This window comes from Perissodus microlepis, chromosome 10, assembly GCF_051167445.1.
Source record: "Perissodus microlepis isolate ML-2025 ecotype Zambia chromosome 10, ASM5116744v1, whole genome shotgun sequence".
Lineage (NCBI taxonomy): Eukaryota > Metazoa > Chordata > Actinopteri > Cichliformes > Cichlidae > Perissodus > Perissodus microlepis.
The window spans coordinates 21,195,680-21,210,400 of record NC_140470.1 but is presented as its reverse complement, the minus strand read 5'-3'; the positions used below and the strand labels follow the sequence as shown (position 1 = coordinate 21,210,400).

General features: G+C 39.1%; 2 protein-coding genes across 5 annotated transcripts in view; one reads left to right on the top strand and one right to left on the bottom strand.

Annotated features, from left to right (window-relative positions):
• Positions 1 to 283: 283 nt before the first annotated feature.
• On the bottom strand, positions 284 to 5,867 carry LOC146379404 (putative fibroblast growth factor 1). Of its 3 annotated transcripts, none has more exons than XM_084940645.1 (4): positions 5,733 to 5,867; positions 3,549 to 3,765; positions 2,963 to 3,066; positions 284 to 2,458 (listed from the first exon to the last, which is right to left on the bottom strand). In XM_084940645.1, exons 1-4 carry the CDS (start codon positions 5,772 to 5,774, stop codon positions 2,273 to 2,275), a joined length of 549 nt encoding a protein of 182 aa, XP_084796771.1. In that variant the 5' UTR covers positions 5,775 to 5,867; the 3' UTR covers positions 284 to 2,272. The 3 variants fall into 3 exon arrangements, with proteins under 3 accessions (XP_084796771.1, XP_084796772.1, XP_084796770.1); XM_084940646.1 differs by lacking the exon at positions 5,733 to 5,867 and adding an exon at positions 4,435 to 4,892; XM_084940644.1 differs by lacking the exon at positions 5,733 to 5,867 and having other exon boundaries at positions 3,549 to 4,428.
• A 4,613-nt stretch (positions 5,868 to 10,480) lies between these two features.
• LOC146379403 (rho GTPase-activating protein 26-like) overlaps positions 10,481 to 14,721 on the top strand; it is an 81,778-nt gene continuing 77,537 nt past the window's right edge. The window contains exons 1-2 of one of the 2 annotated variants that reach the window (XM_084940641.1): positions 10,481 to 10,691; positions 10,935 to 11,207. In XM_084940641.1, coding sequence (XP_084796767.1) covers positions 11,054 to 11,207 — 154 coding nt within the window. In that variant the 5' untranslated portion in view covers positions 10,481 to 10,691; positions 10,935 to 11,053. Of the gene's footprint in view, positions 10,860 to 10,934; positions 11,208 to 14,721 lie in introns of both variants that reach the window. The other variant, XM_084940640.1, reaches the window with a different exon arrangement.

Here is a 14,721-nt window from a genome sequence, read left to right as displayed (position 1 = left end):
CCATAGAATTACATCAGAAACAGACTAAATACAAAACTAAAGGCACTACAAGAGCGCAAACATCCGCCAAGGCAGCTCAATAGTAATATTATATTTTGTATATACTGATTTTGTTTTTTAAATGCACTTTAAGAAGTTTCTCGTGTTGTAAAAACAAGTGCAAAGTGGAGGCTTTTGGTATCTGCCATGTTGAAACCTATTTTTATATACTTGACAATTTTAGTGTAATTATTTGTTGTTATTTTTTATTTGTGTAATTGTAGTACATGCAATCAATAGGCAAGGCAAGGCAAGTTTATTTGTATAGCACAATTCAACAACAAGGTGATTCAAAGTGCTTTACAGAGACATTAGAAACAAAAACAAATAAAAAGCATGATTTAAAATTGATTAAAACAAGCAGACAAACAAACTAACTAATTAACAAACAAACAAACAAAACAGTATATAAAATCAAAACAGATAAAATCAGAACAATAGATAAAATCAGTAGTTAAAATGTACGTTTTGAAATTTAAGCTTAAAAGTGTGGATTTGGTGCTTTATTCAAATGCAGCTGAGAACAGGTGAGTCTTCAACCTGGATTTAAATAAACTGAGTGTTTCAGCTGATCTGAGGCTTTCTGGGAGTTTGTTCCAGATATATGGAGCATAAAAGCTGAATGCAGCTTCTCCGTGTCTGGTTCTGACTCTGGGAACTGATAAAAGACCGGATCCAGATGACCTGAGGGACCTGGAAGGTTCATACTGGGTCAGGAGGTCACTGATGTATTTTGGTCCTAAACCATTCAGAGCTTTATAGACCAGCATCAGAACTTTAAAGTCTATCCTATGACGGACAGGCAGCCAGTGTAAAGACCTCAGAGCTGGATACAATACAATACAATACACGCCACATTTGCAAGAATCATAGCTTCTAGGTTAAAATGCTTTTTGTCAGTTTTTGAACAATAGCTTGATCATTTGAAGACCTTGAAGACCTGAGTGGATCCATGCCAGATTTTAATGGATCGTTAACACGCACCTGCGCTACAACAGACAAAACGAAAGAATGGCAGGCACACAACCAAACTCCTACCAATAACATATTGCTCCTTGGCAGAGGTAATAACTATCATAAATACAGTAAATCAAAAATAGTATTTATTCATTCATGTATAATAATACAGGCTTATTCATTACATTTAAATAGAGTGAATACAATATGTATTACTTTGTGAAAAGGTGATATAGTTACCTTTTTATTCCTTCACTGTAAGCATACATTATTTAGAAAATGTCTTTTACAATGTTGAGTAGAATTAAATGTTATTAGCAATAAATCTTTATAAATACATATTCATAATAATCTAGGATAAAGTTACAGTAACAGGATTTTAAATCAAAATTAAAAAGGGGGTGAATTTACTTGAACTGTGAAGCATTTTACAAAATAAAAGAAAGCTTACGTTATATACCTGCTATACATCGTACATAAACACACTTAATAAAAGCTTCACTCATTTCTCTGACAAAGTTTTCACATCTGCTTTTATAGGTCTGTCAGCCTTCCAACAGTCACACAAATACAATATATTAATACAATAATAATTCTTAGCAACACAAATTATTTAAGAGCTGCTGTTTTAAAAGGAAGAATTCTGGCTTCACAGTAACACCATATCATCTTTGCTCTCTTGACTCCCTCGATCGACATATTCATTACAAAATGAGGAATTGTTTAGGAAGACTAAATATCTATTGATTGAAATTCAGTTATTATTATTAATTCAATCCATATAAGACATTTTTAGATTACTACTGTAAACCTTGAATATCTTTCCTTTCTTAAATTTTGAATTCAATGCCATATTTTTGGTTTTATTCTTTAATTATATTCTTTTTTTGTGCCAGACATTAGTAATGCTAAATACATTTATGTATGTAAATTGCATATTTTTTCCTACCTGTGGTGTTTTAAATCAGGGTTTAAATTAATCACTTTATATATTTTCTATCTGCAGAGAGATAAAATATATATGCTATGCACTTACAAAAAAAAACTGTGCTGGATATGATCACATATCCATACAATGATCATTTATAAACTGTTCAGTCAAATGTTAAATTTGTGTATGAAGAGCGACATTTAGCCCAGTAAGAGTTTTGCCTCAGCCATTACCAGAAATAACAGATTTTCAGTGACCTCATAATCGTTTGTCAAGTGTAATTTTACACTAATAATGTGCATTTAAACATTTTAGTGAATATACAGTGCCTGCTGACATCTCGCTTTACATGTTGCCTGCAGGCCTTGGCAGGAAAAAAACGGCCTTCTGACCCTGGTGGGTGTCTGGTCCAGCTTTGGGCTGGCCGTTCCTCTTCAAGGCGACGTACCAGTTGTACTTCTGAGAACGATACGTGTTGTGATGGTTCTCTTCGTATTTCTCCAGGAAGTAACACTCATCATTCAGAGCTTGCTGAAGCAAGAAAATGAAAGGGGGGGGGGGGATTGATTATATCTCTAATATACGGTTAAAGGTAATGCGGGCATTCACAAACAGTAACTGAGCAGGATACAACGAGGAATAGTGTAACATACTGAATCACCAAAATAATAATCGACATAACAACCCTCTAAAATAAAGCTTGTCTGTTTTATTTTAGACATCTCAGTGACAAATTATTAGTCACAGCAATTTGGTAATTACACTGAAACTTTCCACTGTTTTGCAGTCTAGGTTGTTTTGCACAACCGTTACAAAACTGTAACGATCAGCAAGTTTAAACTTACGCTGAGAAAGGAATGAACAATTGTGTGATTTGATGAAAAAAGAATTGAAACTGTTACATAGAAAGACAAACGGGACCAGTGAGCATTTGTTGCAATCTGTAAGTGTTCAACCTTTCCATCCAAAATTCATTTTTAAGTCAAACTGCAATATATATATATATATATATATATATATAAAAACACAACTCACTACTCCACAGAGGCGTCCATTTCTGTTCATAGCCAGATACCTTCCTGTCGCCTCACCTTTGATGACCACCACCCCCGCACTCACAGCCTTCAGCCTCAGGATGTCTGCAACACACATTACGCAACACAACACCACAGCATTATTGCTTTTTTGTTTTTTTCTGTTTTCTTTTCAAGGTTAACTGGAAGATCAAATCATGTAAAAACAATGTAACTGTGATATCCCAGAATAAAAGTTTAGTAAGTATTTTTCAGGGAAACTAGGCCCTGCTGTCCAAATGTGTACACAGGTTAAGATGTTATTATTGCAAAACCAAATCACTGAGCAGCTTTACCAGCAGCCTAATTATTATTCCTTTAGTGGTAAGATGTCCTCTTTTCCTCATACCCTCATACCTTTAATCAAAACAGCTTAAGTTTACCCATTCTCTTTTGTTTACCATCGTTATAACAATCACAAAGACTTTTAACCTAATGTTGAAACTAAAGTTAAAAGCCTCCCCTTCATATCTTGCACGTAATCTCTGGCTCCTGATTTTGAAATATAACCAGCAATCAGAAATCAGTTCTTTTGTTTTTTTCCTCACCATATGTGTCATTTTCTTGCCTCCCACCATTGACGGTTCCATCTGGTAAAATCCTTAGGTGATAGCCTCCATTCATACTGTAGAGCCTGGTCAGTGTCTGGGCTTCCTGCTTGGACAGGTCCAGGGACCCAGGTCCAAAAGGCAGCACTGTAATGTCTCCCTCAGACATCACACAGAGAGTTTGAGGTATGGACGGAGCAGCGTGATGTCCCTGTGTCTGCAACGACAGAGAAGATCCAACGTTTTCACTGTTCACGTCACCTGGACTGCGGCTGAGACACAAGACGAAACAGGAAGGGGAGGACAACGTCGCCTTCATAATATGATTACAGGAAATGCTCCCCTTTCCTACCCTTGCCTAATCACTTTCTCCATCTGTCTGGCTCTCTGTTACTTTCTGTCAGCCTTTTAAGGAACACACTTTATTATGAAGTGATAAAACCATCCAGGGATCAGTTCTGGATGAAGGCCAGGAGGGGCAGCAACATGACCGGACTTGTTTTAGAACTGAGCATCACTTTGATTCTCTTTGGAAAAATAATTTCCAGATGGTGGGTGATGTAATCTTACACCTGAAATCAGTGTGAGGCTAGACAACAAAATAACCAACACATGGACATAACAGCCAAGAGAGAAATTTGTGGTAATTGTTTAACTTCCTTTTAGTAAGTTTTATATTAGCCAGCATAATCTTACAAATAGGTGCAAACACATGACGCTGAATTCTACTAGTGGGATACTGGACCCTTGACAATTCTTCCTACACTCTCTGAAGCATTAACACTAATCTATCGTTCAGCTGGATTTAACAGACATGTTAACACGTCAACAAATCAGCGACTATCAATATGAGAATTTAGAGCCCAGGCAGCCCTCTTGGTCTTACCCCTGGATTCCCTGCTTCCTCAACAGCTTTTCCAAAAAACAGTCAAGCTCATTTTAAAGCCACACTGTCAGTATAGTTTTTATTTCCTGGATGCTTGAGATCCCAGAGCAGCGGTAGCTGTCATAAAGTCAATCCAGTCCAGAAACAGCAGTGGCAGACCAAGCCAGTGAGGATACTCTAACACGCACAGGTCTTTGTTATCATTTGAAACCGGAGGTATAGCTGCTGAAGAGCCAAGTTAGCCCACATCTGGAATGTCTTGGAAGAAGCAGAGAGAAGAAGGGGAAAAGAGAGAGAGCGAGGGAAAGTGAAAGCCACAGGAGGAATGTAAGGCCTACCCACTGGCGGTCTGTTTTTCCTAAGAACAAGATCTGGAGGACAGGATTACTGGATATGAGAGCTTGTGCCAGACTCGCTTGGGGACCTTCGGACAGAGCAGCAAGTGGGAATGACGTCAAAAGTCCAACCAATGACCGAGTCAGAGTACAGATGTGTGGGAGGAGAGCTTGAATCTGTGTGTATTTTAGTGTTTATTTCAGTGTAAAGATGAAGAGCATGACGGTGAGCTAAAGTAAAGTTTGAAAAAAAAAAGGGTGGGTGGGGGGGGTTGCAATGAAAGCCACAAAAATAAGAGGCTTTCCGTTGACCCTGCAGTGGTCTGAGTAAACAACCTTTAGTTTGCATGTTTCTAGCACCTCTTTTACTTTGAATCACTTGGCAATAGTTCTACATGTGCTTCACAAGAAGTTTTCTCTTATTTCATTTGAATTGGCTTCATTGTAAGTTGTTTTGGCCTTTGACTAACAGATTGTACTGTGTGGTAAAACGGACTGTACCACATACTGTAACGACTCATCTACCACAATATTTCATTATTCTCACCTGCACTCTACTGGATTTTATCTTGTCTTTAACTCTTTACCCCTTGAGTAACACTCTTTTCTGACTGAGCAGTTTCTTTCGTATTTCAGGCCTGCTTATAGAACAAAACAACTAGGTTAGTGACAGTGATCACTAACCTATACATCTACCCTTGGAAAAACCCAGAAGCTGTTCTAACGGTCATCAAACCACATCTTTATTGAGATATATATATATATATATCTATATAAAATCAAAAAGCAGGGGAAAAGTTATGTTACAGATATGTACACACACAGACCAGACAGTCAAAAAGAAAGCACAAAGAAAGACCAACATTAACTTCCTTTTTTGTTATGAAGATCCTTATTTAACTCTGCAGCACTAATTACTAGCCAACTTTATTACCACACAGACAATAAGCCATCTTCACCTACCTGTGACAATGTCATGTGACAGTGCCCCCGTTGAGCCAGCATGTCCTCTTTTTTCCTCTTAACTGAGGCTTGACTGAGACAAAGTTTTTGGGGCCTCTCGTGCCAAACTGTCTTCCTCCTTTCTCTGCCAATGAAGTGTCTGGCCTTTATACGGGCTTCTTAAGTATGAATTTGAACTCCATCCACTCCTCCCTCACCTCACCCCCTCTTCTAACAACGTCAGAGGACGCATTTTAACAGGCTAACGTCAGGACTAAAATTACCATCCACGACTGGAGAGGGAGAAGGAGGACAAGCCAGACCCTAGAAATGAGCAAGGCCGCCTGTCTGACTGAGCACTGATACATTCTTGTAGTGGTGTCCTCCTGGAGACACTGGCAGGCAACACAGCCAGTGCCAAGACACAAAGGGAATGACTTCAGCTCCCAGAATTAACATAATGCCAGTGCCTTTGGATTCCAAGTTCTGCTTCCCATATTACATGATAATAGGATTCCATAAAATTCCTGCAAAACATATAATGCTCAGGTATCAAAAGTACGAGTGCATTACATGTATACAGTAAAAGTATGTGGGGTGTAAATGGAGGAATACTGTACTTAAATGAGGCATTAAGGAAAAACAAAGTTGTATTTTCAACAAAATACTTCATATCCAAAACAAAGATTCATTTAAAAAAAAAAAAAAAAACAGAAAGAAGGAAATGTCGAGTTTTGGACCTCCATAATTCCAGCTCTGTAATCTTGAAAATGAACAGACACACTCTCCTAAAAGGTTAACCAAAAGATATGAGGCTGATTTTTGACTGGCACTAACACTGAAGCAGCTCTGAGAGGAAAAGACATTAAAAAAAAGGAATGTAAGTCCAGAAGATAACACAGTAATGATCGACAGCCTCACATTAGCTCTTACACAAGGTTAATGTTTGGAATTTGGGGGGAGTGATAGGAATTTATGATTCAAAATGCTGCAGGACATATTAAAAACATTTTCCAAAGCCTATAAAAATAGACATTTTTGGATATGCACTGTGATGCGCTGACATTTCTAAAAATGGTGGAAATGGCTTCCAAGACATGGCAATCTCAATATCTATTTTTGCAGCCGTTCACTGTCTGTCCTGCAGCTATGTGAGAATAAACAGTGGTGGTGTGCAGGCTAGGTGATATATTCACACTGACTACTTTGTCCCCGTCTTCTTCTAATGGATTTTTCTCTCCCTAATTCATCATCTGCAGTGCATCTAAAGGTTAAAACCATCACTTTGAAGTCAAGTAATCACGAGACACAAGACCGTGTCAAGAATGTGCAGAAAAAAAAGAGTGATAACCAAAAACTGAGGAATCTGACCTACGTTTCTCTCACCTGTTCCATTAGCATTGAACTGCTTCTTTTTCTTTGCTTCTATTAACCACAAGATGGCAGAATGGGTTAACCTTAGAGGTGCTTCAGTCTGCAAAAATCAAGTCTGCTGTTCATGTCCACAGAGCTGACACAGGCATATTTAGAGCATGCACCATTATACTGCATTCTCACTAAACCTGCATTCTCAGTTTTTTATTGGCACAGTATCAGAACAGTGAAAGTAGTATCAAATGCACATTTACACGCTAGCATTTATTGGGTGTTTGTGTGTTTGAGTGTGATCAGCTGGTGAATATCAACTTCAATATTTCCATTCCTGAAACAAATATGTGGCTAATTAGCTTCTTAATGTTGTAGTTTGTACACCAGCCTTGCCTGCCTGTGAGATTGTGTGCAGATAGTGTTGTTTGTCAGAGCTTTGACACCAAAAAATTGGTGTGAGTGAACCAAAAAACTACAAGCTACAGATTAAAAAGCCAAAGTCTGATAATTGTCCTTGGGTTCATCTCAGTTCATATTGCATGAATTCATTTTATGGGCCTTTAAAAGGCTAACTGACACTCAGTCATCATATGCTTTTATCTTTGCCTTGCTGCTAAGTAAGTGCCATTAATCTACAAGTATTCTGCCAAAAATTAAATCCCCAATAATGTGTCTGATGCTTGAGGCAGGTTTGTAACAGTGCTTTCTTTTTCTCTAGATAATTCCACCTAAATTCTCGAGTTCCTGGCAGTCTTGGGCTTGTCATCAAAATGCATTTGTTTCAGTTGTCTTATTAAGTGCTATGTTCTCCATTTCAGATACAATTTCTTCCCCTTCAGTTTTTTCTGGTCTATTTTTTCTTGGCGTTATCAGAGAATTATTAAGACCAAATGCTGATCCTAAAGAAAAATCTGTTTCCTCCATCACCTCGTTGTGTGGTGGTTAATTCTGGTTCTTAAACTAGCCTCTTGGATTTTTAAAATTTATACATAAACAACAGGTGACTTCCTGTACATTGCATGTTTGCGTACACCAGACTGTGACAGATGGGGTAATGAGCAAGCGACCAGATGCAGTGCTCTACTCTGACAGAGGAAGTGACACTTCTAAATATGAGCTGTTTTCACACAATAACCACATGCACTTAGTGTGCATGTATCAGTGACATGAAGTGAGATCTCAGGACAGGAATCAGTGGCGAAAATGCATTAGGCCTCTTCAAATAACGGTTGTATCAAGCTTTACTGGATCTGCCGGTAGATCAGTATCAAGCTGATATCAAATAAATACAGAGCAAGTATTGCCAAAGCCAATAGCCTATGTAGGGGAGAACAGTGAGTCATGGTAAGATAAATCACTATTAATTTGCAAATTCTGAACACATTTAATGAAAGCTAAATCGCTTTGATTTTTACTTGCCACAATTATTAGCTAATGCAACAAATCACGCCTTTCCATCAAATATCGATACTATCGATCTATCAGCCCACCCGTAGTGCTCACAGCTAGATCAGATCACTATATTAAGGATGTTCCCTCTTATCAAAGAGAGCCATAGAGTGTAAAAAACATATCTAAAACTACCAGTTTAGAGCCATCTGGAACCATATTTATTACAGCCTGTTACATGTTTATATATTTTTGATGATATGGCGTATTTTTACATTATATTATAAAATATCACAGCTATTTTAATGTGCTGCAAACAACTACGGACCAGATTTTCAGAAAAGGCAAACTAGTGCGCTCAGGTGTGGTTGATTTTACACGGTAAATACAAAAGTCGCAGCCAGTTTTTCCCAGTATCAAGAGCAAAATATAAGGCATGCTCTTTCACTGCGAAATTAACAGTAAATTGGCGTGTCGCAAACGACAGTAACTCAGTTTGCATACTCCTCCCAGAAATACATATACGACAGGGTGAGTCGCAAGGGTCTCCGAGTTCCCACCTCTTACACGTAATGCCCCTTTCTGTTTATGCAGCCTCTTACCAGTAGAGGGCGCCAGAGGTGAGGGAGCCTTGGTGGGTACCTCTCCTCTCTACAGAAATTCCCCGCTCTGGTTGAAATGACATCACCGTCTCCTCCCACCAACCAGACTCCGGAGCCGCTGCATACACAGATCGTTTATTCACAAAAACATGGTTCACTCGACCTTTGACAGGTTTTGACCCGTGGGACGCTTTTAAGCCGAAACATGTTCCAGTCATTGAAATAAAATGAATGAAAAGTATTTCATACATGTGACCCAGTTATTAGTCTTTCATCCCAGAGCGAGCCTACTTTCTGGGAAGCTCCAACTGACATTGTTTTTACCCCATGGGTTAAAGTTCACACCATTCAATAGAAACTTTGGAAATTTAGACAATTAAGCAATTTCGACTCAAAATGTAAACCGTTCGCTTCTTCAGCTGTAAAGATATGCCTTCCAATCTTTCAGAAATCTTTCTTTTATACAATAGTAACCAAATATTTTTGGCGTTTGAGCTTTTGGAAAAACCAAGAAATTAATAAAGAAAGTAATCAGCTCATCATTTCGGTTTAAAGGTAACTGTTGTGTACCTGATACTCCCTTTATTTTCCTCCATGTACACTGTAGTGGGACAGAAGTGCATGATATAGTATGCTGATTGACCTAGCTTGTGAAGCACTGTGAGTGACATCATCTCCAGAAAAACAGCCTTTTAATGGGATTACTGATTAGATGACTTGCATTAGCTTTTCATTAATATGATGAATCTAGTGGTAATGAAACACAGCGAATATAATTGCATAGAAACAAACCAAAAGCAGACAACCACTTTGTTGCTTAATTTCATACTTTAATGACATAAACTATTGGCATATAATTTTACATTGCATGAATTAACCACACCTGAGATTTGTAAACTAGTGGCACAGGTATGTAGGATGGCAAAGCTGGGGTAGTGGTTGGTGATGTTCAGAAGTAATAAAATGCAGTACATACATTTACAGGTCTTAGGAGATCAGATGTGTGTTGACTTTGGTGAGCTATTAACTTTTCTTCCAGTGATTTACTTTCTTTGTTTTTCTGTTTAGAGTGTAACATGCTGACATTGGTTGAAGTATCAAAGGTAGAATGTTGACTTTCTAAAATTAAGCCTACCTGCTAAGTATTAATTACTAATTAATTATGAATGAAGTAGTAATGTGCGAATATTTTCACTGTTTATATGCTGGGTGCTGCTCTTTCCATCTAATTCTGAGAGTTCGCTTTTCCAACGCAGTTTCAGGAAACTTGGTCAGAGTGGACCCTCCTTCTTTTATCCCACCCATCTTTGCACTGGAGAAGCTCACCGCTCGATCCGCCCCTAAACGGTCGAAACTGCCCTCCACGTCGTGCCTTGCCATCTCATTGGTCTAGACAGACGTCAATCAGTGGATTATCCTTGTCGGGGTAGGTTGATTACGGTCTGCGGCGCTGAGCTGAGCGGCGCTGGGAGAAAACAGTGCATTTAAAACCGCCCAGGGAAGACACCGCATTTACGAGCGGAGTTTTGTTTTTTTGCTGCCTCCCTCCTCCTCGGCCCTGTTTCAGTCTGTCCGGTCCAGAATGAGTCGTTCGAGAGGAATGCAGCACCGGCTTACCTGAGCAAGTGGACACCTTTTCTTTGAAAGCCATTTCCAGACACTTATTCAGCTCTGTCTTTCCCCTCCCTTTTGAAATTTAATTTTAATTGGATGTCTTGTTGTGTTACTGCTGCTGCCTTGTGTGTCTGCCTGAGTGTTTTCCTTTGCAAAGAAAAACGAGGTTATGTAGGTAGGGATTTCTCTCGGATCCATCTCCGCCCTGTTGTTTTCATGTTGTAATTGGATTTTCTATCATTTACAACAGCAAAAGCAGCACCAGAACAACAGGTTTTCTCCCTCCATCATCATCATCTCGTTCCTCTTTCCTCCTGCTGTCCCAATCGTTTATTCTTTTGCCGGGTGGTGGTGGTGGCGGTGCAGAAGATGGGATTACCTGCCCTGGAATTCAGCGACTGCTACCTGGACAGTCCACAGTTCAGGGAGAGACTCAAGTCCCACGAACTAGAGCTGGACAAAACCAACAAGTTCATCAAAGAGCTGATTAAAGACAGCAAGGCTCTGATCCAGGCTTTGAAAAGTAAGTGGAGGTTGGAAGGGGCGTGAGTGTGTGAGACTGATAAAATGTGTGTGAGGAGGTTGCAGTTGACAGTTATATGTGATGTCCCTAATTATTGAAATAAAGGGGAAAACAGTCAAATCTGGTTCATGTGGGCTTGATAGAATCACAAGGATTGAGAGGTGAGAAGCCTCCAGGTGTGAAAGTCTCAGTTTCATTGGATTCATGTGAAAGGCTTACACTCTGCTTTGTGTGTGTGTGTGTGTGTGTGTGTGTGTGTGTGTGTGTGTTTCTGATAAGGCATGCTGAGAGGCTAGGCGGGTGAATTTGACTGATCACAGTGCATAGTGTCCTCTCATGTTGTCAGCACATTTGTTCCCATTAGCTACATTGTGAGGCGTTTACAGTGAGAGAGGGGGTGTGCACTGTGTTTCATCCACATTGATATCTGCTGTTCATCTGATGGGATTTGAGGCTGTGATATGCTACAAACGTTGTCCTTTAATCTAAAAACAAAAGCCTTTATTTCACATTAAAATTTTTATTGTAGGAAGGCATAAAAATCAGGGTGGGATTGAACGGAATATGACTTTTAGGTGTGGTGGTAAAATATTTCTGTTTCTCTAAAGGTCAAACTTAGATCAGCATTACAGGCCAAGTGTGTTTATGCATGCACGGAAATGGGCTCAGTGGTTCTCACACATATTTACAAGAGAAATAATGAGGAATAAGCAAACATTAATGCATGACGTGTACGACAAAGAAGGTCGGAAATTGCATGCTAGTGTATATATTTAATGGCAAGGTTTATCTAATGTTTATTCTTCAAAAGCAAGAAGATATGAATTTGAATAATAACAAATGTCCAACATTCAAATGTTAATCTTATCATCCTAATCAGGGCAGTTCCTATCACATAACACTGGGTGAAACATGACTACTAACCTTAAACAAAACATTAATGTGTAACTTTTATGCATAACTTTACTTCAGTGAACCACGGTTCAGCTAAGGCTAAGCATAATCCCACCTCCCTAGTAAAAGATTAAACTAATAGTTTTTTCCATGCAAAAATATGAAATCCAAGGCTTTCACTTTTGGTAGGGAGTCACGAGCACCTCAGAGGCTGTGACAGCACTTCCTGCTTCGGTAGTGTAAAGTTCATTCTTGTGCCTACACAGTTTTCATCAGCATGTGCAAAGATAAACAAGTGCCATTAAAGACTTGCTGTGTCTTTAATAGTCCTGTCAGTACTATTCAAGTCTAACTTTTTATTGCGCCTTTTAAGTCTGCATTGATGTAAAGTTCATGACGGGCAGGGCTCAAAATGACGTGCAGTAAGGAAGGAAGATTTGGTGGTCAGTATTACTGTGGTATGTTCTAGAGGCTGGTCCAGATGTCTGCACTGACCAGCATGAAATCGTATTCTGGCATAAACTTTAACAAATGAACACATTCAGAATTTGTGATGTCATGGTTCAACTATACTAAAATTGACAGTTAGCAGCTGTTTTTACTCAGTGTTGTTTTCTTGCATACAGTGATGTGCTACAGTCTTGAGCCACCCTACATTTCTTTATATCTTCCTGAGAAAATGGGAAATGGTTGCAGAGATTTCACTGAAACATGTGCAAAGATACATGGAAATCCAGTGTCCAGGGCAAAAATTGAGTTTTTACAATTGTAATGAGCATGACGGTCAATGTCAGGTAAGATCAACTTTAATTCTTTAACACAGCCTGAACTCTCTTAGGTAACATTTCATGTTACCTCAGTCATCGTCATGAATAGTTCTCCAAGCATCTTGAAGGACATTCAAAGCTCGTCTGTGGATGTTGGCTGAATTTTGCTCTCTTCACTGTTGAGATGATCCCACACTGAGGTGAGGGCTCTGGGGAGACCAATCTATGATTGATAGGAAAAAAAATCAAAGACCACTGGTTCGTAAGACACGATTTTCAGATGCTGCTCATCTGCTATAGATGTGTATATATTTAGACCTGCTGCTTCTTCTTTTGTCCTCCGCTTGTTTCCTCAATTCTTTTTAAGGACACATTAAACAACATGCTGTGTTATGCCAGTTTCCCAGTAGCTCTTTGGGAATCCCCTTGTTGGTGCAAAAGTACTGTTTAATGCATGTTCTCTGTAATGGACATTTGTTTTTAGTCTATATCTTTTGACTTATTTCAGGTACCCTATTAAGTCCTGATGTACTACATAGAGGACATCCTGGGCTTTCCATTGATATCTCCTGTATTTGGGTTACCTCTTTTAGATCCAAAGAAAAAAATGTTTAATGGGAAGATTCTCTTTTCCTCGGTTCTCAGGAGGATACAGTGCTAAAATTGTTCTGTAATACTACTACTACTACTACTACTAATGATAATAATAATAATAATAAAGATAATAATTTATCAACAAAATCATGTTCAAAGTGATCGTGGCTCAAAGAGTTGGCAGTTCGTCTTGTAACCGGAAGGTTGCCGGTTCGAGCCCCGGCTCGACAGTCTCGGTCGTTGTGTCCTTGGGCGAGACACTTCACCTACTGGTGATGGCCAGAGGGGCCGATGGCGCGATATGGCAGCCTCGCTTCGGTCAGTCTGCCCCAGGGCAGTTGTGGCTACAACTGTAGCTTGCCTCCACCAGTGTGTGAATGTGAGAGTGAATGAATAGTGGAATTGTACAGCGCTTTGAGGGCCCCGAAAAGCGCTTATATAAAATGCAATCCATTATTATTAAAGTGCTTTGAAATAAGTCACATTGCTTTTGTGTGAAAACGGTGTTAGAGCAAAGTAAGATTAAGACCTTGAAGCATTACAGAGAAAAGCCAGTGTTCTCTGCTGCTGTTATGCATGACAACAATGTGGAGACAGCCAGGACTGTTTGAGGTGTGGGGAAAGAAAAGAAAGAAAAGTAATGAGCAACAACAAACAATAAACACAGAGTAGCTTGGTTACCTGGAGCCAGAGATCCCTGCAGATAGATGGAAGGAAAGGGACAGCGGGAAGGAAAAAGCATGAACTACAAGAGAGAGAAGACACAAAAAAACCTGCTTGATGGCGCGAGATGGGTGAGTTCAAAAGCGTCCAGTAAATCAAAAGCTTTTGGTTGTCGATAAAATACAAATATATATTCTTTATTAAGTCGTTGAGCACAAGAGCAAGGCATCCAAATTCAAATTTGCCAAGGTTGATGCCACTACACGTCTACTCTCCGTTTCTGTTTTGTCTAATGAACTGATAAAAGTCGTAGTTTGGAGGTCAAACCTTTACCAAACCTGTTGCTGATGCAGCGGTATAATGACAAAGTTAACTGTAATTTCATTTGTACAGCTCAAAGAATTGTAGTTGAAAGGATTGTGTGATGGGAAATTAAACTGGCTGTTGTTGAGCATTAACAATTTTCATAATACAGGCAGTATTTGACCATGATTCTGGTTTCTAGAAATAATAGAATGTCATGCAAGATTGAATGAAACTATGACTGGCACTCCAGAACTGGATAATACCACAGAGATGAGTTAAGTACTTTGAAA